Here is a 25,996-nt window from a genome sequence, read left to right as displayed (position 1 = left end):
AATTTCAGCGAAAATAAGGCACATACTCGTATACGTCAGGAGCTAATTTTACACAAAATGGAGGGGTATACAAATTTATACGAATAGCTTTTACTATACCTATATTTCTTCTTCTCTAAATTTTTAATTTAAATTTTATTGGCTGCTTTAAAATTAATTTTAATGTGAAGATTTTAAGATTAACTGCAATTATTGAGTGTTGTAATCAAGAAATTATTTACACTTATTTTGTTCCATACTTTTTAGTCAGAACCAAGCTTATAGAAATAGTTTTAATAAAGAAAAAAAAAACATGAGATTATTTCATCGGATCTTTTGGATATTCGTGCTTTCGCGCCATAACTTTTTTGAATTTGCCGATCACCCTTAAACGTTTCCACCTTAGCTACGGGCCTTGACTTACTAATTTGTTACATTTCTTTTACTATTTTATAACTGAGATCGAACAAAACACTATATTTCTATTTTTATTTGAAAGTGATTAATTGAAAATGTTAGGCAACAAAATCGTTTGCTGACAGTTGCTATTAGTTAAGTTCAAAAGCAAGCAAACTAGGGGACGGCTACAGAAAGTTCGGTAAGCACTCAAGCTAGCTGATTGCCATAACGGCTGTTATTTTCTCATTAGTATCTTTTTATACATGTAATCGAACCAATTGGTAGTCAGTTCTTAAAAAATGCAAGGAGAATCAGTGAAAAGGAAAGAAAATAAGAAGCCTGGAGTCGGAGTCGGCATGTTTTTGAACAACTCCGACTCCTTTACCCTAAAATCTATCCGACTCAGACTCTTCGACTCCGACTCCGACTCCACAGCCCTGGTTGCAAGTAGAGGCTCTTGAGCAGAGCATAAGCAGCATTGCGCTCCGCAAAGAGCAGCACTGCAAAATTGTCGCCAACGATTTTGGCAGCTTCTGAATTTCGCCAATGCACTGTAATTGAGAGGGTTTCAAAATTCGCTTGCCGGCGCCCTAAGTTCCCGCCGCCCAAAACGCTCGGCGCCCAAAGTTCCCGCCGCCCAAAACGCTCGGCGCCCAAAGTTCCCGCCGCCCAAAACGCTCGGCGCCCAAAGTTCCCGGCGTTCAAAATGCTCGGCGCCCAAAGTTCCCGGTGCCCAAAATGCTCGGCACCCAAAGTTCCCGGCGCCCAAAACACTCGGCGCCCAAAGTTCCCGGCACCCAATATGCGGCGCCCAATAGTCGGCGCCCAATCTTCCCATTTACCAGGTTTATTGATGTGTGGAGTAAATGTAAACGCGATTGGATTGCTAGGGATGGCCTGCATCTGAGCTCTACGGGGGTCAAAATGGTTAGTGGCTTGGTTTTAGAGGATTCAGAATCAAAAAACTAAGTTGGAATGAGGGGCATGCTTTAAGGAGTAGAATTCGAATGGGTACTAACTATTGGGATTTTAGTAGAAACGGAAATATGGTGGCTAGTAAGAGAAAAGATTTTAACAGTTGGGATTCAAATAATCGCGCAGCATTAAAGAAAGGTAAGATGGGCTTACTTAAGGTTTTTTTATACAAATGCTCGTAGTATTAGGAACAAGATGGAAGAATTGAAAAGCATAACAATAGACGAGAGGTTGGATATTATTGGAGTTACCGAGACATGGGCTACTAAAAGTGATGATGATTTATTATCTATTGCTGGGTACAATTTGTTTAGACAAGATAGAGTAGGTAAAAGAGGTGGTGGGGTTTTATTTTATGTCAGAGACACTTTAACTTGCAATGAATTGGTAATTAATGATAAACCTAATGAGATTGATATGATTTGGCTGGAGTTGATGCGCAATAAGGGCAATAAACTACGTTTAGGGAACGTTTATAGGCCACCCAACTTAAGCCAGGGTTGTTTAGTATTATTAGTGACATTTCAAGCAAGGGGTCAGTCATTATAATGGGAGATTTTAATTTTCCAGGAATTGATTGGAATAATTTTTACCATGCAGAGAAGAAGAATTTTTGAAAGTAATTGGTGACTTTTTTAGATCAAATTGTAACTCAGGGTACTCGACAGGACGTGATTTTGGATCTAGTTTTCTGTGATATGTAAGGTTCTGTTCAGGGGTTATGTGTAGGGGAACACATTGGAGACAGTGACCACAACAGTATTAGGTTTGGGATTAAATTTGACAAGCACAAAGTAGAGAATTTTAGGTTTGTGCCCAATTTCAGAAATACTGATTTTGTGGCACTTAGGCACAGTTTGAAAGCAATTTTTTCTTCTGGAATGGACAATAGCGATGTGAATCTTCAGTCTGCAGAGTTTAAGGAAAAGCTAGCGAAAACGGTTGGGGATCATGTTTTTTTTAAGAGAAAGGGTGTCAACACTAAAATTTGGCCAATGTGGTTCTCCAGGGAACCTAAAGACGGTCTAAATTACAAGCAAGCTGCTTTTCATAGGTTTAGAGAAACTGGTCACAGTGCAGATAGGCTCCAATATTGTAAGGCAAGGCGTAAATTTAAGTATTTGGTACGGATTCAGAAAAGAGAGTTGGAACAAAGACTGGCAGATAATATAAACAGGAATCCCAAGAGGGTTTTTGCATACGCTAATTCGGGGAAAGTTCGAAATAGTCATATTGGGCCACTGGTTGATGAGCACGGAATTTTAATTCAGGACGATAGTGATATTGCTAATGTTCTTAATAACTTTTTTTCGAGTGTTTTTAACGATAACTGTATCTCAACAGTTGACTCCAACAAATCCGGAACTCCAGCGCTCGAATACGCTACCTTGCGGTGATTTACAAAACTGCCGATGAAACTAAAACATTGCCACGTTGCGTTCCACGTGTGTCTGTTGACGTAAACACAGGCAGTTTGTTCTGAGTATTTATTAACGCAATCGATGAGTCTTAGTTTGCTTTCAGCGACAGAAATTAATTCGTTCCTTAGTAGTATTCTCGAGCTTCTCAAAATAATGTTAGTTTTCCTTATTTCCTTCTAAAATATGAGTTGATTGAAAATGGTGAAAGCGAAAACTGGATTAACAAACTTGGATAACCTTATACAAGGTAAAAATTTTTATTGTTTTGTATGAATTTGTAAGAATATGAGTTTTTTTTTAATCTTAAATTAATTTAACTAACCATCTTTTACAGCAGCATTTAGTTGGAATGGACGTTATGCAAAATATTTTCTTGAATATATTATCGTAGAACAAAATGAAAAATGTTTCGCCGAGAAAGAATTTACTTTATTCCTTTTATTCTCAGCTGAAAGGTTTCGCCAAATTTGTTTAGGGTTATAGTTTTAGTATTGTGCGAGCAAAGTAGCCTTGGCGAGATTTCTCGTTTTTAGTTAAACCGTTTTTAATTTTTATCATGAGTGGAATAAAATGGTAGTAAGATTACAGAATTCGATAAGTAAAAAGAAATAATGGTCAATCAACTGAAAAGAAAACTACCACCATATATCCGTAAGAATTCTGTAGATGATTTGCATAACTTGACATAATTAAATCGTAACTCAGAAATTAGAAAAATCGAAACAGAAAAATTTTAAATTAACCGATTCGGGAATTCGAGGGAAATAACTCAGCAATAAATGCAAAACAATAAGCGCTAGCCAAGCAAGGCAAAGAAGTATCATCTTCTTTCGGTAATAATTTGTAATGTCATATTGAATTTTCTAGCATTAATTGTTGTTCTTGTCAGGCCACAATTATTATTTAGTTTTATCAAGAGTTGATAAATATCGAATTCAACATCGTGGAAATAGCTGCTTAGAACTACGAACTACGTAGTTTGCATTAATCTTTGACGTTTAGTAATGCTTCTTGAATTCTCATTTCTTTCTACATGGGCCAGAATATCCACAAGACTTTGAAAATTAATTTAAAAAGAATAAAGCGAAAAATATCATACATACGAATAAAAATCACAACACTTTTAGCATTTTCTTCGTTACCACATGCGTTTGTTTTAGTTTTTAAGTCGGCCATTAGACAGTGACTGCAGTGCCCCCTATAGTTCGTTGGAGTTGCGAATAGTACAGCTTGAGGACTTTGTATTTTCCAGGGATGACGTTTTACTTCATTTGAAAAAAATTAAAGAGACTAAAACTCCGGGACCTGATAATATTTATCCAAAAATTTTAGTTGAATGTGCGGAGGAATTAGCAGATGTAATCGTAAATATTTTCAATACTTCTTATAACTCGGGGACAGTGCCCAGAGGACTGGAAGCTAGCTAACATCCACACCGCTCTTCAAGAAAGGGTCTAAAGGGAGTGCGGGAGATTATAGACATGTGAGTCTAACTTTGGTGGTTTGCAAAATTTTTGAAACATTGATAAAAATTAAGATAGTAAATTTTTTAGAGACTAATAATCTATTGACTAGTTTTCAGTACGGTTTCAGGAAAGGTAAATCTTGTGCAACTAATTTATTACATTTCTATGACAAAGTTACCATGGCTTTGGACAGTAAGAAGCCTGTAGATGTTGTTTACATTGATTTTCAAAAAGCTTTCGATAAGGTACCGCATGTTGCTCTACTTAGCAAATTAACTGATATAGGAATATGAGGGAAAACTTTCATTTGGGTAAAAAAACTGGCTGACCGGAAGGAAACAAAGGGTAGTTGTAAGGGGAAATTATTCTAATTGGAGTGAGGTTTTGAGCGGGGTTCCTCAAGGATCAGTGTTAGGGCCTGTTTTGTTCATTGTTTTTATGAACGATATTCACAAAAATATTTCTGGGAACATGAATTGTTTTGCTGATGATGTCAAAGTTATGGGGACTGTAGAAAATGAAGAACAAGCAAAACAGCTGCAAGAGGATCTAGATCATATTACGGAGTGGGCTGATAAATGGGGTATGGCTGTTAATGTTGGGAAATGTCAAGTGCTACATTTAGGGCATGGAAATAAGTGTAGAAGTTATTATTTGCAAGGTTCAGTCATTAGTCAGGCAGACAAAGTTACTGATCTGGGGGTCCCCTACTAGCAAAATTTCTTGCATCAACCTTGACAGATCTTGATATTATACTGACGGCGTCAATATCGACGTGTTTCATACTGCATAAAACTTGCATAAAGATTAAAAAGCAATATTACAATAACAACACGTATGCAACATTGCATTCATCTTAAAATATCAATATTGATATTACCGTACAATAACAACATTGCATACATGTTGACGCCGTCAAGATGATATTGATTTCATGCTGTCGCCGTCAAGGTAATTAGTACACATTAGAACAGGTGGACCTTCGTTGATACTTGCGCATGTGCACAGTTCTTCCTACCCAGCGTCCCTCGCTTTGCTGGCACATCTTTCTCCTTCGTTCGACCTCCGATTCGATTCAGTCGGTTCAGAGGAGCTGCACGTGGCGTTGCATTTCTTTAGGCTTCGTTAAGTTGGTTGCTTAGTTATTAGTGTGGAATCGTATTGTTTTAGGAATAACTCATGAATGACTGATAACTTCATTTGTTTATTAATATAGTACTAAACAAGTCATATCGCAGAGGATGTGCGATCAATGTTAAAAATGGCCGAAAATAACTTTTTTCGTCCCTAGACTTTGAAACAAAGGACACGAAGCCCAGAATTTCGTATAACCACATCAATCTCATGAGTAAGATTAATTTTATTCAATGGTTATTTATGTTATTCTTTAAGATAAATTCATGTGTTTTATCAATGGGATATTTTCAATGCTGACATCCATTTGGAAATGTACTTTATTGTATTTATTTACTTATTTATTATTTTGCTTTCTTTTCTCCTAAATGTGTTATAAAAACTTCCGCAATTATTCCTAACTAGGCATTTTATGTCTTTAAAATACAATTAGAAGCATGAATTTAAAAAATAAGTCAAGTATTATGCAAAATGAAGAAACTTTCATTTTTTAAATTGAATTGCGAGTTCTATTAATACCCTTATATGAAATTCCGATCAGATGTCAGCTTTAAGAAAATATTTTTAGGCTAGAAAACTATCTTGAAGAATAACAGAAATAATTAAAGAATGAAATTTAATCCTCGAGTTTAAAGTGAAAATAATACAAATAAATAAATAGATAAAACACCTTGCAAACGTGCTGATTTCATACTGTCATGTCAATATATCCTGACATTTTCCTGTCATATCAATACGTATGCAATATTACAAAAGCAAGATCATCTTGCCTAGACCTTGATTTCATGCTGTCATGACAACATCTTGATATTATCCTGTCATATCAATACGTATGCAATATTACAAAAGCAGCCTTCCTTGATATTTTTCTGATATTATGCTGCATACACCTTGTCAGTCAATATTGTGGCAGCCTGCTGACAGCATAAATGGAGTAACATAACAACATTGAGGCAGCATTAATGCAAGATGATTTTTCTTGCATGTCAATCTTTATGCAATACTGAGGCAAGATATTTTGCTTACTGGGTCTTAATAAGTCAGGATTTAAAGTTTAGCCAACAATGCAGCATTGCTAGTTACAAGGCCAATAAGATGCTTGGGTTTATCAATAGATCTATTTCAAACAAATCTAAAGAAGTTCTTCTGCCCTTATATAGAATTTGGTAAGACCTCATTTGGAGTATACTGTTCAGTTTTGGTCTCCTTATCTTAAGAAAGACATCAATGTATTGGAAAGGGTTCAAAGGCGAGCTACAAGGCTAATAAATGGACTTTCTCATTTAGACTACGATTCCAGGCTTAGAAGGCTAAAAATGTACAGTCTTGAGCAAAGAAGAGACCGAGGGGACATGATTCAGTTGTTTAAATTTATTAAAATGAAAGATGTTACGGGACTGAAGTTTAGCACTGAAAACAGGACAAGGGGTCATTGTTTTAAGCTATTTAAATCTCAGGCCAACATGGATGTTAGGAAAAATTATTATTTTAGCAGGGTAGTGGAACCTTGGAACAGTTTACCGGAAGAGGTGGTAATGAGCAAGGGAGTAGATAGTTTTAAGAGAGCCATTGATCTTCACTAGGGATTGTAAATTGACTATATAGGACCAGTCTAGCTGGGTCCAGAGCCGTCACTGTTGTATTTGTATTTGTATAAAGAAAATGTATACAAATGCTTAATATAGCAACTAAAATAGATTTAAGAGTAAAAAAGATTAGTATAAATGCAGAGCGTTTCAAAAATGAATAATGAGTTTGAAATGCTTTCATTAAGGAAAAATCTAACTTAAGAGTATTTTATATAACCTGTTCACGTCACACTAAAAACCAATCATCTTCTACAGTGCCAATCACGAGACAGCAGGAAAAATGTGTAAACGTTTACTGGATGGACGTCATGCTTACTATAATAGCGTTAGAGGCGAAGCCAACATATACAAAAGCATGAATCTGGAAAAGAAAAATATTCTGACGTATGTTTGTTGTTTATGATTTTCTTGTGATGCAGAATATAGAATCTGTGTTTTGTGCTTTAGGAATTTCGTAATCCTACAGAACACATACTTTTAATGTTCTTTCATTTGCAATACGTTGTTTCTTGAACTAAATCTTATGTAGACCAAGTGATTCACTATTTTGTACTCTCATATTGTTAAATATTGGGAGTGTTTAACTACTAATAACATGTTTCCGTGAAGTTATTTTTATATTAGTTGAGAGGAGGTGATTTTGAGTTGGTTTTCCATAGTATGAACCTAATAATAGTTAAAAAACTGTGTTGCTGCTTGTGGTTTTAAAGAGCATTGAATAAAGATGATGTTTGATCCCCGATTGATCAAAGTAAATGTTCTGTGCATTTCAATCCTGAAATTCATGTTTTATTCATTCACTATGCTTATCAAAAAATTATTTTATTTCCTAGCTGGAAAAATGTGAAAAAGAGGACAAAGCTACAACGCATCATGAGCAACAAATTGATAATGTAAATGGGGATACTGACAAAAGAAATGCTGAGGAGTTTGCACCATATGAGAAAAAATATTTTGCTTTATTACAGCGATGTGAAATTATAAAACAGGTTTGAATTTAAGTTGCTGTTTTACATGTCTTCATAGGTCTATTTTCTTAAGGTTTAACTCTAGAAAGACGGAAGTGGTCATATTTACTGCACTGAATTTTTGGTGAACATGTCAGTGATATTAATAAAATTCAATATGCAGACCAATTAAATGGTAATTCTAAACTTTACTACTAAACTATTTACTTTAATAAACTTTTTTCATTTACCGTTTTTATACTTTTAATGCTTTCATTGAAAAAAATGCAATCTGATTGCATCCAACATGAGAATCGAAATTTTACTCTTTTTTTTTTCAACCTAACTTCGCATTATATGGAGGCAAATAAATGAAAAATCTTAAAGCCGTCATTTCAAGATTTTAAAACGAAATTCTGTTTTTGTTTATGAGTCAAAAACTTAAATGCTGAATAGATGGTTCTTTAGTTTTGCTGCAACTGTGTCTATAGATATTAGTGATTGGTTTATCATAGGCTTCTAAAGTGCAATTCTAAAACAATTTTTTAAAAAATAATTCTTTTATGAGCTGTTTTTATATTTTTAGAGCCTTCAATTTGAGAATTGCAATCTCTTTGCATCCCCTTTGAAAACCGAATTTTTAGAATTTTTGATCATTAGTACACTTTGTTAAGAGGTAAACAAATAAATTCTTCTTTTATTTTTATTGAACTCAGTAAATTTAGAAGTTTTAAAATGAAATTCTGAGAGTTTTAAAAGTTTCAAGAGTTAAATGCTCAACCACTACTTGAATTTTATTTTTTTTTTGTTTCAATTATTTAACAGAAATTAATATCATTAACGGAAAGCAGAAAAAATACCACAAAAACACCCACTTTGAAATTTTGTTTTACACTCCCCCCACCCCCCATGCAAAATTATTTGATTTTTCACAAAATGAATTGATTTTTCACAAATACAATGGACCCTGTGAAAAATCCTGGACAAACCCCTGTTCAATAGCCAATGCATGTTTGCAAATGTCAGGTGCCCACTAAGGACAGGGGGTGGGGGGGTAATCACATTGCACCATTTAAACTTTTAGGGGGGAGTAATTTGAGAAAGATTTTGGTTTCAGCTTGGGGGGTGGGGAGTCTTGTTCTTGAGATCGGAGTGCTTCAAAGAATTTAAGGAAGTGCACCATCGTCTTTGGGAGAGGGGGATCTTCTACCTTATTTCAAAACTAATTATTTAAAAAAACTTGTTTATTATTTTTTTTATTGAAACCATGCTCGAAATTTAGCAGACAGATTATGAAGTTCTAAAAGCTTGTCGCAGACAGCCGCAAAACTTTCTGCCACTGCGTCTCTAACTACCAGCTATCAATGCTTTGGATTATTTACAAGGAAGGTACAAAGATTGAACGTCGAAAATATATTTTGAATTTTGTGGACTAACTCTGCAAAAATTATATTTCCTCCAAGTCACCTCCACTGATCAATTTTGCTAAATATGATTAAGTCTCTACCTCCAGAAAAAAAAAAAAAAAAAAAATTGAAAGCAGTGTCAAATGAAACACTGCAGGATTAAAAGTACGAAACTTGTTCTTATTGCAAAAAGAATTTTTGGCTCATATAAAGGAAAAGTAATGATAATGAGTATTCTTAAATATCGTAAAAGAAAGTAATGTGAGTTAATTTGCTATATTTATGCATTTAGGATGCAAGGAAGAACATACAAGGATTTATGAAAACAATCACATGTATGGTCGAAAATACTTGTTAGTTATTACATGCTTAAAAAAGGTCCTATTTTATACAAATTTAATCTTTCTCATTATCAATTATGTAGAGCATACTTGTATTTCACTTGATCAAGCATTAAAAAAAAAAAAAAAGAAAGAAAAAAAAACCTCCTGAGACTGATTTACTGATTGTATTATGGTTAAACTGCTAAATTAATTTATGACATTTTGAAACAAATCTTTTCCATGATTAAAAATCCTAAAAATGACCGCTGCTAGTCTTTCTAGGTATGCAGAAAATGCAGTCTTTCTAATGTTAAATCATTAAACTACGGGATCACAGAATGACTTCAGCAAATTCCCCCTTGTGTTAAAGTTGCAAGTGGGTTTTGAAGCTGGTTCACAGTGGTGAGGGCAGAAAAATATAGCCTCTTTGAGATTTGAACCATTCAAAATGTCAGATATTTTCATCAAAACAAGTTTCAAATTATGATACTAAATGGAGAATTTTTCAAGCAAAGTTTTGTCTAACAGATCTTTGATGAAGAGAAAGAAATTACTGATAAAATTTTCTATTGTGAATACAACTATTCATTATTTTTTTTGCTACTTAGTGTTAATCTATAAAAGTTCATTCTAATTATAAAAGGGTGTGTTATGCATAGTCTTTTTATTTTTAAACATAATGCATAAAATATCTACAACCTATTATTTATTCTTGTATTGAAAAAATTGGGATAAAAATCATAACTTTTGATTGAAGTGAGGACAGCTCCTCACTAAGCATTGGCCACCTCTCCATTTGCGATAAAATCTTAAATTTGGCAAAATAAAGTGACTTGAAGAAACTATCAGTGAAAAGCTAATTCTCCAAAAATTCCACAGAAAAAAGAGCCTGTTAATCCTCAAAATCTAGTCATAAGATAATTTAAAAAAAAAAAAAACCCTGACGAGCAAGTGTCTTATTATGTTTGGTATGCTGCATCTTTAAAACTATAAGTACAAATGTTTGTATTTATACTTTCAAAAATTATACTTTGTTCTCTCATTTATTAAAATTAGTCTTTGGCTAAAACTTTTGAAATTTGGCTAATTTTTTCAAATATTGGCTAATTTACTGACACAATTGGAAATCCCCTAATGCGGGCCCTGGATTTATATAAAACTATATTAATGCTGCATTTTAAGCTATTAACTTGGGGATAAGCTATCTGAATGAATGATTTTTTTTGAAACAGTTTGACCGATACTTTGTTGTCACTCTGTAATATTTATGTATTTATTAAATTTAAAATTTAATATTTATTAATTGTATAAAAAGAATTAGCCTCTTAAAAAGAAAAAAAAATAAGTTTAACTTGATTTTCTTTTAAATGGACACATATTTTAAAAAGATCCAAATTTTTAGTCATAGAGGCCACATCTAAGTGTAATCTGATTTTTTTTCGTGTGGGTACTGTAAAATTTTTCAACTTTTGTTGAAAATTATTAAGATATCTAAAGCTTTATATTTTAATGTCTTTTTAGTTAGTAATTAAAATGAAGGTTTTAATCTTTTTATCAAAAAATGCTAAGCTCTTAGTCAATTTCGAATCAACGAAGAACGCTTATGAGACAATGGAGATTGTTCCACTTTCTTGAATTGTGGTATTAACTTTCTTTAGAAAAAGGCCAATACCAAATGTCAAGATATTCTTGAGAAAGGGAGGATCCCTCCTGAGCTTGTGTGCATGGCTCGGCTTGCAAATATATTCCCCCCCCCCCCTCAAATTAAACTAATAACAAATTTCCTGTCATTTACTTAAGAATAAATATCAGGTGAATGCTCACCTGCTCAGGTCTCATTCTAATTTTATTATTATTTTTTTTGTGTTAAGTAAATATTCTTGGCAAATATTGGAAATATCTTCTTATTACAGTTGGGGCAAATCTGACCTGGCAGCATTGTAAAGACTGCACAGTGCACAGATCCTAATCCCATCATTACAATGCTGCCAGGTTAGGTTTGCCCCAACGATAGTTGAAATTAATTTGTTTAAATTAGGCAATTTTAGTCGAAAAGTTACCAAAGTGTAAACGTCAGACCTATTTCATTCACGAAGCACATGCTGTACATGCTATGTACTAACTGAACTGTTTAGTTGATAAGTATAAGGTGTACATTGTGTAAATGTTTTGTTGTATAACTTTTTACAATTTTCAGTATTGATTATTTTCATTTCAGAGTAATGAAAGACTTGTGAATAGAATTTACTATGTGAAAAAATTATTGAGGAGAAGGAAAAAAGAAAGGAAGTAAGTAACTGGGAGGGCTTCTAATTGGTTTCATTTTAATGTAGTTTTTCGTGGTTTCTTATGTAACTATAAACTTTCTATATTTTTTATAACAAAGAGAAATATCCTTAGTAGGTTATGCTGCTTAAATACTTCTGGATATCTTTTTAAAGTGTGAAATTTATTTTTGGAGTAGTGAAATATGCAAAGGAAAAGTAAACTCTACAACAGTAATGAAGCCATAATTTTATTTTCTAAGGATGAAGTAGAAGATGACAGGAAAGAGATGTGTACAATTTTCATTTTCAACCCTTATAATGTTTGACATTTAAAAAACAAACATTGAAAATTTAAGAATTCCAATTGCATTATCTTTCTATTTCCTATGATATTTTTTGTAGAAAAAGTTTGTTAGTTGTTTGCTGTATAGTGTTTTGGGAAGCCTTTTTATCAGTCTGTTCAAAACAGAAATTAAATTGCTTGAGTATCTTGATATTCTTGCAAGTTGTTGACACATGTTATCTGCTTAGCTATTTATGTATATCATTATAACTGCTAATTATTGAAATCTTTTGTTGAGAAGACTTCATCTTGTTGGCCACTAGAGGGCGCCTGTGATGCAGGGAGTGTTATTGCTGCTAATTTGATAAGTGTTTTCTTACTATAATTTTTCATTATTACTGTTTAGTTTTAGGTTTTTTTACTTCGCTTTATCATGTAATTTAGTTTTATTGTGTTTTGGGGGCTCATTTTTGCTGTTATCATATTCTTGAAGTGTTTTTGCATTTTTTGGAGCTAAGCCTAACATGTGGTGATCTCCTGGTTTTTGATCTTGTGTGCTTTATTGGGTGTAGCAACTCTGTTTATTTACTGCTGTGCAGACTTGGATAAAATGAAAAGCTTTCTGCGAACACAAATCCTAACTGGAAAATTTTCTGCAAATAATTATTTTGCCTAACTCACCCTTGAATAGAAAATTAAATTTATTTTATATTCAAATATAAAAGAGACAATAAAAAAAGGCTTTAAATCATTTATTTTATTTATTTATTTATTTATTTTTTTGCAATAACATATACAGTCGGACCTTCATATATAGAAATAGCAAATTTCCGGAAAAAAAATTCGATATATAGAAATTTCGATGCATAGAAACGATCTTATTTTATCATAAAAATCCCTTAAAACATTAAAATTAAAGCTAATTTTCGTGCATGAAACCCAATTTCTAATGTATACGAGCATCGGATTAAAAGAAAGTTAATAACTGGAAAATTAACAGAAATTACATTTTTGTGCATTCATACATCTTCATTCTTCGGCAGTTCAACTTGATTCGCAACAAGAGGGGATTTTCGTTTTGACAATGTAATCGAGAGAAAAGTAAAAAATCAATCTACTTAACTTGAATGATTTTACAGAAGCTAAAAAGACTAAGAAAGATAATCAACAGACAAAAAGGATAACTTGAAACTAATTTTACAGTGTTATTGGTTACAACTTAGATTTGAAATAAACTTGAGGGAATTTAAGAACTCCAGAACGGAACAACGATCTATCTACACACCCCTCAAACCATGATTTCTTATGAGTTTCTTAGCAACCTTTAGTAAACATAATTTTCTCCCGTAACCTTCATTTTTCAATGAGACAAACAATCTAAAGTGGAAAAAAAAATCTACGAATGTCTCGAAATTTTTTTTTCGATATATAGAGATTTTTTCGATATATAGAAACAATTTTTCTATGTAATGAACATAGAAATTTGCTGGGATTTCGATATATAGAAAATTTCGATATGTGGAAGTTCGATATATGGAGGCTCGACTGTAGTTTGCTTATTTCTCACCAACTGAAGAAAACTACCAAAACCATTTTTTTTTTACACATGTGCTTTAAAAGGCTCTTTTGGAGAAAGACTTTAACAGAAAGAAACTCTAGGATTTTCTTAAAAAATCCCTTTAAAAAAAAATTGTTTTTTTTTTTTTTTTCTTTTTTATATCAACGTTAGCAGTTTGAAAAAAATTTTCTGCAGAGCCAAATATTTTCTGCGAACGCCGTTCGCGCGTTCGTCTATATTATGCAAGACTGCTGCTGTGTTTAGTATTTATTCTGTGTTTTTTTTTTTTGCATTTTTATCTTTCTGTTTTGCCTTTTGGAACATATTCACTGAGTAGAAATGGGTGTTATATGCATTATGAAAGAGGTAAAGAGTGGGAAGGGGGACAGGTGGATCTCTTGTGATTTATGTCATATGTTCTGCCTGTATAAGGGGGAAAATGAGTCTGTTTTTGAGGAGGATTATATTTGCACTAAATGTGCTGAACTCTCAGACATAAGACTTAAGATGCTAGTTTTGGAAGCCCAGTTAGCATTAGGGTGTAGGCCAGTTGTAGAGGGTATAAATGTTCCAGAGATTCAGGGGGAAGTTTCAAATGAGGAGTTAGATTGGGAAACTAAGGGTGTAATTTTGGGGGACTCTATGGTAAGGGAGATGGGTAACACAGTTGGGAGAGTAAAGCGTAAGGTGGCTAGGTGTTGTTTACCAGGGGCTCGGGTAAAAGACGTTAATATGGTTGCTGAAAAGAAGGGAGTATTGAATAAGGAGGACATGGTTACTTTGTGGGTGGGAACAAATGATGTAGGCCACAGTAAAAATGAGGAGTTTTCTAGGGAATGGGAATCCCTGTTGGATAAAGCAACCAGCTTTTCGACGAATGTCCAAGTGGTTGGTTTGCTTCCCAGGTATGGAGTGCATAGGAGCTGGCTAAATCAACGTGCGAGGTGTATGAACTTGCTACTGAAGTCAATTTGCGAAAAGCGCAGTATCAGGTTCATTGATGTATGGAGTCATTGTAAACGGGATTGGATTGCTAGGGATGGCCTGCATCTGAGCTCTACAGGGGTCAAAATGGTTAGTGGATTAATTTTAAGGGCTTCGGAGTCAAAAAACTAAGTTGGAATGGGGGGCATGGTTCAAGCATCAGGTATCGAGAGAATGAAATTTTTTTGGGTATTGCTAGAAATGGAAATAAAGTGACGAACAAGAGTAGTAATGTTAACAATTGTAATTTAGGAAATTTCAGGGTGTTAAATAAAAGCAACTTAGGCATGCTTAAAGTTTTCTATACCAATGCTCGCAGTATTAGGAACAAGATGGATGAATTGAAAAGCATAGTTATGGATGAGAAGTTGGATGTTATTGGAATTACAGAGACATGGGCTACCGAATCTGATGCAGAGTTATTACATATTGCTGGGTATAATTTGTTCAGACAGGATAGAGTAGGTAAAAGAGGTGGTGGGGTTTTATTTTATGTTAGAGACAATTTTATTTGCAATGAATTGGTCATAAATGATAAGCCTACTGATATTGATATGGTTTGGCTGGAGTTGATGAGCAGTAAGGGCAAAAAGCTACGCTTTGGAAACATTTATAGGCCACCTAATTCAAACCAGGGACAAGATGAACAGATGTACCGTATTATTAGTGACATGTCCAGTAAGGGATCCGTTATCATAATGGGGGATTTCAATTTTCCGGGTATTGATTGGAATAATTTTTACCCTGGTAATGGCAAAGAAGAGGAATTTTTAAAAGTAATTGGTGACTGTTTCTTAGATAAAGTTGTAACTCAGGGAACTCGAGAGGAGGCGATTTTGGATCTAGTTCTTTGTGACATAGGTAGTTTTGTTCAGGGGTTGAGTGTAGGGGAGCATATTGGAGATAGTGATCATAACAGCATTAGGTTCCGGGTTAAATTTGAAGTGTGCAAAGATGATAATTTTAGGTTTGTGCCCAATTTCAGAAACACTGATTTTGTTGCACTTAGGCAGAGCTTGAAAGAAGTCTTTTCGTCAGGGTTGGAAAATAGCGACGTAGATCAGCAGTGGACGGAATTTAAGGATAAACTTGCTAAAACCGTTGGGGACTATGTTCCATTTAGGAGAAAAGGTGTTAGTACCAAAATTCGGCCCATGTGGTTCTCCAGGGAGACTAAAGAAGCTCTTAATTATAAGCAAGCCACTTTTCGTAAGTTTAAAGAAACTGGTCAGAGTGCGGAGAGGCTCCAGTATGGTAAGGCAAGGCGAAATTTTAAGTATTTGGTACGGATTCAGAAAAGGGAATTGGAGCAAAGGCTGGCAGATGACATTGATGGGAACCCTAAGAGGTTTCTTGCTTACGCTAATTCTGGGAAAGCTCGAAACAGTCAAATTGGGCCTTTGGTTGATGAGTATGGAAATTTAATCCAAAACGATAGGGATATTGCAAATGTTCTAAATAACTTGTTTTCCAGTGTGTTTAACAATAACTGTATCTCAACAGTTGACACTAACAAGACACAAGCTATTATACAGCTTGAGGATTTTGTATTTTCCAGGGAGGAGGTTTTATTTCATTTGAAAAAGATTAAAGCAACTAAAGCTCCGGGACCAGATAATATTTATCCAAAAATTTTAATTGAATGTGCAGAGGAATTAGTGGATGTTATTTTGAATATTTTCAATGCTTCTTATAACTCGGGGACGGTGCCAGAGGACTGGAAGCTGGCTAACATAACGCCACTCTTCAAGAAGTGGTCTAAAGGTATTGCTGGGAATTATAGACCTGTAAGTTTGACTTCGGTGATTTGTAAGATTTTCGAAACTTTAATCAAAATTAAGATCATGATGTTCTTAGAGACTAATAATCTGTTGACTAGTTTGCAGTATGGTTTCAGGAAAGGTAAATCCTGTACTACTAATTTATTGCATTTCTACGACAAGGTTACCTCAGCTTTAGATAACAAAAAATGTGTGGATGTTGTTTATATTGATTTTCAAAAAGCTTTTGACAAGGTACCACATGTTGCTCTTCTCAGCAAGTTAGCTGACATTGGAATAGGAGGAAAAACTTTACTTTGGGTTAGAAATTGGCTTACTGGTAGGAAGCAAAGAGTAGTTGTGAGAGGAAATCATTCTAATTGGAGTGATGTTTTAAGTGGGGTTCCTCAGGGATCAGTTTTAGGGCCTCTATGATGGCCCTATGACATCAATGATAATATTTCTGGAAGCATGAATTGTTTTGCTGACGATGTAAAAGTTATGGGGATTGTCGAAAATGAAGAACAAGTAAAACAGCTGCAAGAGGATTTAGATCATATTACTAAGTGGGCAGATAAATGGGGTATGGCAGTTAATGTAGGGAAATGTCAAGTGCTACACTTAGGTCATGGAAATAAGCGTATGAGATATCGTTTACAGGGTTCAGTCATAAATCAGGCAGAAAATGTTATGGATCTGGGTGTCTTTATAAATCAGGACTTCAAGTTTAGTCAACAGTGCAGTATTGCTAGTAACAAAGCCAACAAAATGCTTGGGTTCATCAATAGATCTATTTCAAACAAATCTGAGAAATTTCTTCTGCCTTTATATAGGAGTTTAGTAAGACCTCATTTGGAGTATGCTGTTCAGTTTTGGTCGCCTTATCTGAAGAAAGATATTTTTGTACTGGAAAGGGTTCAAAGAAGGGTAACTAAATTAGTAAGGGGACTCTCAGATTTAGATTATGATACCAGACTTAATAGGCTTAACATGTATAGCCTGGAGCAAAGGAGAGTCAGAGGGGACATGATTCAGTTATTTAAATTTATCAAAATGAAAGATGTAAATAGATTAAATTTTTGCGGGAAAAGCAGGACAAGGGGTCATTGTTTTAAGCTATTTAAATCTCAGGCTAACTTGGAAATCAGGAAAAACTACTACTTTAGCAGGGTCGTGGGCACTTGGAATAGCTTACCGGAAGAGGCGGTAATGAGCAAAGGCGTGGATAGCTTTAAGAGGGCCATTGATCTTCATTGGGGACTAATTAATTGACTAGGACCAGCCTAGCTGGGCCCAGAGCCTGTTGCTGGTCGTCACATTTGTATTTGTATTTGTTGCCACTCTAAACTAATCTGTATAGCCACTGTAAATTTTTATTTTTTTCATCAACTTTTTATGAAGAAAATATTAGCTAGATGAAGTTTTGGTTTTGTGAAGAATTCATCATCATTACTTGCACCACCTGAGATAAAGATTGTTTTTCAAGTCATCATGCAAGAAAATTTGCACTTAGCTTTGATTTAATTGTATGTACAGATCTTAATGTAAGTAAATTTTAACTGATTGCATGTTTTGTTTTGACCAATTGTGCAAGAATCACATGGATAATGAGTTACATTCAAAAAACTTTCTTAATTCAAATGTGCAAATTTTTTGTGTGATGACTTAAGAAATAATGGCTTGAATTTCAGCCTTAAGGATCTTAGGGTGGATTTTTCTGATTAATTTTAATATCAACTCAAATTTATACTTCTCCGATGCTATATGGCAGTGCTTCTCATTATAAGCTTAAAAGTTTCAAATTATAAGCTGAAATTCTCCGTTGAACTATTGTTCCATATGTGTTCTCTTTTTTTTCCAGCTGCTCTTAGTTTTGAGTTGAGTTTTATTTTTTTATTTTAAATTTTAACTACAAGAATTTACAATACTACCCCATCACGGTTAATGACAATGAAACTTTAATCTATCATAAGACATTCAGTAAAAGCTTTTACCCGATGTCTTTACATTCAAAAACTCACAGCTTTAATTTTTTAAAAAAAAAGAATGAATCCTGGAAACCCCAAAATGTATGTATTCAATAATCTGTTTGTTTGTGCTAAAAAATGTTGGATATTTCCATGTATTTCTCGGCACAAAGGTATTTATTTATTTCTTAATGCAACTTGTATTGGTAGAGCTGTTTGATCTGTGTTTCTATAATCTACTTTTAAATAAGTTTGAAACCAACTCTGGTTCCAATTCTGATATTGGTCTTATTGAGTCTACTATTAACAATACACTCTCTGAGGTACTGATTTATGCTAAGGATCACAAGCTGAGTTTTAATGTATCAAAGTCAGTCACCAGCTTCTTCACAACAAACAGTGAGCTATACAACTATCAACCCAAAATTACAATGGAGGGAAAATCCCTACCTTACGGAAAACACATTAGGTATCTGGGTTACCCTCTTGATCCAGAGATCCTGAGCAACAAACATATTGACTCACTGGTAAATAAAGGCAGGGAGAGACTGGACCTATTGAAGTATATTACCAGTAGGGACTGGGGTGCAGATTCTAACCCTTGATCCAGAGATCCTGAGCAATAAACATATTGACTCACTGGTAAATAAAGGCAGGAAGAGACTGGACCTATTGAAATATGTTACCAGTAGGGACTGGGGTGCAGATTCTAACGCTCTCAAATTAACCTAAATGTCCTTAATCAGACCCTTTTTGAAGGTTTTTGGAGTCATGGACCTGATCTAGCCTAGCTGCTAGATCAGGAAGAATAAGACAACAACAACAACTTTTAAATAAGCAACTACTTTTAAATAAGATTCAGAAATACTTAGCATTAAAATTCCTGCAATGAAAATGTACTTGCTGTATTAGTTTTTATTATGTTTGGAACATAAAGTTTTAATATTTTAAAGACTTGACACCCTATGAGTTTTTTGTAATTTTTATTTTCTTGTTTTTTTGAACAATTTATTTATTTTTTCAGGTTTCTCATGCAAAGGTTAGATGGCTATGGGGATGATTATCGAGCTATTGCAGCTACCCTTTTTTCAGAGGTATATTTTTTCATGAATATGAAGTTATGAAATCACTGTGTTGTTTTATATGACCATGTGTAGTATGTTAAAAACCCACAACTTCTCCCATGCTATATGGTAATGCTTCTCAACCGGTGTGCCTGGCACACTGGTGTGTCGCTACAAGGTCCTTGGTGTGCCGCGGTGTTTTCAGAGTTGTAGAAAAAGGAGGAACAGTGATGCATTTTACTTGCGCAAGAGATCAGATATCTTGTTGCTAGTTTAATTAATTGCCATCTTGCATTGAAAACGGCATAAAAATGATGAAACATTTATTTTGCTTGCTTGTAAAGAAATCATACTGGGAAGATTGGTTCTAATGGCAATAAATGAGGTGATAATTAGAGTATCAATTCTAGACAATGTTTTTAAGTGACAAATTAATGACATGACGGATGACATTAAAAAACATTAATTTATCATCTACTTATACCCCGGAAATTTTTTATTTAATGTTGATGAATCAACAGACATAAAAATGCACTAATCTTGCCAATGCCAACTGCATTCAAGATCATAATATGTTTGCAAAGAACGTTCTCAATTTGCAACTGGGGATGAAATACTGCGAGTTACAGCTAAATTGCAACAGGATCCGTTGTTATAACTACACAAGGACTGCAGTGATGGAGCAGTTGCAAGGATGGAAAATGTCAAAGGGTTCATGTTGAATGCAAAAAGTTAAAGTCCAAGTGTTTAAATCAGTTTCCTACACCGTGAAACTCTCCTGGCAAACAATATGCCAAATTAGCTGTAGCTTGAACCATGGTTGAAGCCGTAAAAATCGTCAACATACAATCTAGAATACTTAATTCTCATTTTTGCATTGTACTTTCTGTTGACATGGGGGCAAACGACCACTCCCTGCTTCTTCACACGGTGATTCGGTTGAGAAGCAAGGTCAAGCCAAGAATTTTTGGGTTGAAGAGACCAGGTACAAATTTCTGATAATTCACAACAAAACAAAACATACCAGTTTGTTACAAGATAAATTTTGTCTGGGAAAACAAGCATACTTGATAGATAGTTTTAAAAATTTTAACGAACTGAATAGATGAATTCAAGGACTCACGGACTCAGTGAGATTGTTTTTTGTGTGGACAAGCTAAATTGATCAAAATCAAAAATTTAGCTGTGGAGAGAAGATTTAGATCTTGACTCACTGGACATGTTCAAATGGACCAGCTACAAACATTCTGAAAGAAAAGCTATTGGATGTAGTGGCAGAACATTTGGCAATGATTTTGAACAAAGTTTAAGCACTGCTTGTAGTTAACTGGAGTAGAGCAATATGACTGGGTTCGTGATCCATTGAAGCATCAGCAACTTTCTCTGAAAGCATGAGCAAATTTATATAGACCTCAGGAGCAACTGCTCCTTAAAAGTGGGGTGCAGTGAAGTTCTTTTGGATGCATATTGGCTGTTAGTAAAAAGGGTACCACCTAAAAATCTCTGATCACGCTGTTCATGAGCTGCTACTCTAACCATTTTATAGAAGACAGATACACTCACTGACCAATGAATTAGAAACCCAAGATCAACTGCGTGGGACTCTTAGCATTGCACTTTTCAAGAACAGCAAAATATCTTGTCTAGATTCTCGATTTAAAAACTTCGAGCTCTCACCAACATAGAGTCAAATAAATAGGACCACTGTCCCTCAAGATGAACCAAGCCTTGCCTTCAATCTTTGAGTCAACTGAACCATTGCTTCGGTTACTCGTCTGGTCTGTGCTAATTTTATATTAGCTACCAGTTTGTTTGGCACTCTTGGCTTCCTTAAGAGATTTTCCATCTCCAGCTCAGTCACTTTCCTATGCCGGCTGATGAGTGCTAATAAGCACGAAACTGCAGTCCTCAGCTGGAAATGACTAAGCTGGTGGTGTATTTCATGTATTTCTGCTTTAGCCCTGGCTAATGGGCGGTAATTTACTGAATACATGACTAAAAAGTTTGTATTTTTGTTAAAATTCAGTAATACTTATTTAGACTGATTTATTATTTTTTTTCTGAAAGATTCATGATTTAATATTAATTATTATTACTTTTTATTTGTGCATTTTCATATTTTGAACTAAATATTCTTTTGAAAATCAGTGTTAAGCACATCAAAAGTGTTGTTAGGTTTTTATAATTAAAACAATGTTATATTGCATAAACTTTGGTTTTGCACTTTTGGTTTTAGTTGAAAATTGGGTATACGGTAAGGTCACCAGTAACAGACAGTCATAAGTTTAGATTCAAATAATAAACTTCTTAGACAGGTAAAACTGATGATGAATAGAGTGCTACCATCTAGTGTTATCAGAGTGAATTTTATGAGCCAGTTAGTATTTACAAGGCAGCAGTGGAAGGTTATGAACAGCCACCATGAAGTTTGCTGGTCTTTCATGTTCATTTGAATTTAATAGGACTTTAGTTCTAAAAATAAAGAACTTTTGCACATTTTGAAGAGAAAAGGGGAATAGTGTCTATTGCTCTTCCTTCCCTTATCCTGTCTGTTACTGGGTATCATGAGTTTTTTTGGTGGCTGTTAATGGGGGTTGAATTTTTTTTTTTCAAAATTGCGCAAATAAAAGTAGAATTAACTAATTCAAATTATCCAGAAGAGCCAAAACATTAGATGAGATGTAGTTGAATGAGAGAAAAATAGTTTGTAAAGTCTAAAATAGGATTGGTTGGGGCAAGTGGGACCTCTCTTGAGACTAGTTCGTTTTTGAAACCTTATGCAAAAGTTTGAAGCAAAAAACAACTTATTGTCTTACTTAATCTTGGACACTATTAATGTACTAAAGTGCATCATTATTTTCTTAAAAAATGCTTTAAATATTCTTAACGATTGTATTAAGAAACATCAGATGGCTGTTCCACTTATCCCATAATAAGGGGTAAATGGGTCACTCCCCTTTTATTTAAATTGAAATCAAGCATATCTAGAAAAGGGGTAAGGAGGTTTTACTTGTTAAATTATTTAAATTTTTAGTATGAATTATGTTTTTGTAACCGGATCTATTTAGGAGATATTTACTGAAGCTACTTTTCCGCGGAAACGCGGATTTCAGCTTTTTCCCCCTTCAATTTTATCATTCCTGAGAATTTATGCAGATTTGCATTAATATTTTCATAGGGGGGGGGGGGTGGCTGAAATGATAAAAAGTTCTATGCATTCCATCCGCACTGAGTTTTGAAAAATATTCCTTTCGCGAGAGATGTCCAGATGCGCATACGCATTTGAGCTGCAGATGTCCATTCTTGGCAATAAACCGCTCTCTCTCCGATGCTTCCCTTCCGCTGGCGTTCAATAAGTGACGTCACCTACCGAACGCCCACAGCTATAGTACGCCAGCGGAGTTCGAAGTTCACAGATTTTCTTAGCGCACTCGTTAGCTATTTATGCGCAGATCACTCTGGGCATGTGTCGAACGCGTGGATTATGTGTATTTCGCGGGAAAGCAAGTTTCGGCGATCTTCCGCGACGAGATTGCATATGCGTGTTATGAAAATAAGTCTTTTTTTTTTTTAAAGCAATCCAATATTTCTTGTTTTAGTCGTTTCAAAATGCTTTAAAATTGCAAACAAACTTGGTTTTTTTTTCTCTATTCATGTTGAGTAATTCAATTTGAAATTGTCAAACGCTGTTCCGGACAGTGGTTAGTTACGTAACATTGATAGCTTTGGAAAAAAATTAATTCCGATATATGAATGGTTGGCACAATCAATTCCTTTTACATTAAGCTAAAAAGTCAATTAATGTGTATCAAAAATATCGGTTGGTGTTCATTGGGTTTGTGGACAATTTCTGCAAATTTGGGTGCACGTGTTAAAGGAAACTTAAAAATAATTTAACATTTCTTTTTCATTTTAAGAAAAAATATTCAAGATTCAGATATAATAAATTTAAGAAAAAAAAATTATTTAAACAAAAGTTTGATTGTATTTATGACTAAGTACATTACCATCTGAAGTTTCTAAAATCCTTGAAAAAATAAAATTGAAAGAAAAAGGTAATGGAATCTTAAAAAATCAATATAAAAAATGTATAAAAACAATATTATTTGAACTCCCTGTTTGAAACTACAGTCGAGCCTCTATATATAGAACTTCCACACATCAAAATTTTCTATGTATCGAAATCCCAGCAAATTTCAATGTTCATTACATAGAAAAATTGTTTCTATATATCAAAAAATTCTCTATATATCGAAATTTTTTTTGAAACGTTCGTACATATTTTTTTCACTTTAGACTGTCTCATGAAAAATGAAGGTTAGGGGAGAAAATTATGTTCATTAAAGATATCTAAGAAACTCATAAGAAATCTGGGTTTGAGTGGTGTGTAGATAGGTTGTTGTTCCGTTCTGGAGTTCTTAAATTCCCTCAAGTTTATTTCAAATCTTAGTTGTAACCAGTAGCACTGTAAAATCAGTTTCAAGTTATCCTTCTTGTCTGTTGATTATCATTCCTAGTCTTTTTAGCTTCAGTAAAAATCATTCAAGTAGATTGATTTTTTACTTTTATCTCGATTACATTGTGAAAACGAAAATCCCCTCATGTTGCGAATCATGTTGAACTGCCGAAGAATGAAGATGTATGAAGGCACAAAAATGTAATTTCTGTTAGTTTTTAGTTATTAATTTTTGTTTAATTCGATGCTCCTATAAGTTAGAAATTGGGTTTCATGCACGAGAATTAGCCTTTAATTTTAATGTTTTAGGAGATTTTTATGATAAAATAAGATTGTTTTTATATATCAAAATTTCTATGTATCGAATTTTTCCGGCAATTTGCTACTTCGATATATGGAGGTCTGACCATATTAATTACTCTCAAATGTTAATTTCTAATGTTTTATTTGTTACGCATAAAGTTCAGTTTTTTTCTTCATCAAGCTGTAGCATGTCTGCTGTCTTTTAAATCTATACCACAGAAAATTTTTAAACAAAAAATAAAACAATTACATCTGTGAAATTAATTGAAAGCCTATTAGGTACATATTTTACTTTTAAAATATAAAGGTGTGTTCAATAAACAGTTAATTAAAGTTGATTTCGATAAATTAACCAAAACTATTAGCTGAAAAAGGAATTGTAAACACTAAATGACTGCATCTGTTAAAAGTGTGCTAAGGAAGAACTATCACCATAATGGACTTCATCCTAAAGAAAAATTCAAACATTCTCTGCACCAGGCCAATAAAAACTCACCATTCAGTTTTGTTCTTGCTACAGTATATATATATATATATATATATATATATATATATATATATATATATATATATATATATATTTAAATTTGTATCATCAGTTTCCAATGTTAGACCTATGTAATACTTAACGGTTTATTTTGATGCAAATTCAACATAATCACCAGCTTTAGCAGTTTTCGTCGCTGAACTATCAATTCCTACTAGGTCATCATAGGTGTCTTGTATTTCACCAATACAAATATTTAATCAGAGTTGCTTTTGATTTTGGGATCCCCATTATTATACCGGGACCCACTTACCCCATAGTGAGGGGACACACTTACACCTTATTGCAAAAATTAATGGGGTAAGTGGGACCCCTCCTCTTAAACACTTATTAATAATATTTTATACAAAAATGCTTGTTGCTGCATAAACTTTAAGTTAAACTATATGTCAAAAATTAATTATCATAAAAAAGAATAAAAACTAACCTGGAAACACTTCTTTGAAAAATGTTACTTTATTTCGCAGAAAATATTTATTTTTCAGAATTTTTTTTTGACTATATGCTATGATCTAGAAAAAAAATTCCATGAAACCCAAATATGTGTAAAACCAATCACTGTGATGAAATTTAACATGATCAGTGCAAAAAAGTTTGAAAATTTTATCCATATTTCAGTTTTAGGGGGATGTCCCACTTACCCCAGTGACCTACTTCCCCCAACCAACCCTTCATTAAAAAGCTCAGAAAATTGAATTAACCTGAGAGTGATATTTTAAGCATGTTAATGACTGGTGCCGTTACCCTCAGTCTTGAGAAGGAATTATGATCAGTTTGGATAGATGTACCAGTCTCAATATTCTTAGTCAATGTAAAAGTGTTTGTTGTTTGTTGCTTAAATTTAGTCATTCTGCCCTTTTTTATAATTCCCTGTTAAATTACAGGTGATTGGTGATACAAGTCCTGTTAGAAATTTGAACTCTGATTCCTTACAGATATCTTCACAAATTGATGGTGATTCCTGATACTACATTTTTATAGTAGTCATACAATTATCACAATGTAAATAAGTGTTTTGTAGCATAATAAATATGTTATGTACTTGTATTTGAGCTGGTATCATTTATAGAAGAAATTTTTTAAGCAAATCACCCATGCAGATAATCAGAAAAAAAATTGAGAAAACATAAAAAGGTTCTTGATTATTATAAATAGCTGGTTATAAATT

At 33.8% G+C, this 25,996-nt stretch overlaps 1 protein-coding gene across 1 annotated transcript; it reads left to right on the top strand.

The window, feature by feature from the left end:
• Window positions 1–7,357: 7,357 nt before the first annotated feature.
• On the top strand, window positions 7,358–25,875 carry LOC129231173 (uncharacterized). The gene is made up of 5 exons (XM_054865424.1): window positions 7,358–7,714; window positions 7,797–7,952; window positions 11,858–11,928; window positions 19,483–19,552; window positions 25,713–25,875. The coding sequence occupies exons 1-5, from the start codon at window positions 7,688–7,690 to the stop codon at window positions 25,791–25,793; spliced, it is 405 nt and encodes a 134-aa protein (XP_054721399.1). The 5' UTR covers window positions 7,358–7,687; the 3' UTR covers window positions 25,794–25,875.
• The last annotated feature ends 121 nt before the right edge of the window (window positions 25,876–25,996 follow it).

This window comes from Uloborus diversus, chromosome 1 (genome assembly GCF_026930045.1).
Source record: "Uloborus diversus isolate 005 chromosome 1, Udiv.v.3.1, whole genome shotgun sequence".
NCBI classification, from domain to species: domain Eukaryota; kingdom Metazoa; phylum Arthropoda; class Arachnida; order Araneae; family Uloboridae; genus Uloborus; species Uloborus diversus.
Note: the sequence above shows the minus strand (reverse complement) of the source record. Positions and strands in the feature narration are given on the sequence as shown.

Coding starts and splice junctions, on each gene's coding strand:
- LOC129231173 (XM_054865424.1), top strand. CDS start 7,688: ATGATGTTTGATCCCCGATTGATCAAA. Junction 7,715..7,796: donor TTGATCCCCGATTGATCAAA/GTAAATGTTCTG, acceptor TTTATTTCCTAG/CTGGAAAAATGTGAAAAAGA. Junction 19,553..25,712: donor CAGCTACCCTTTTTTCAGAG/GTATATTTTTTC, acceptor GTTAAATTACAG/GTGATTGGTGATACAAGTCC.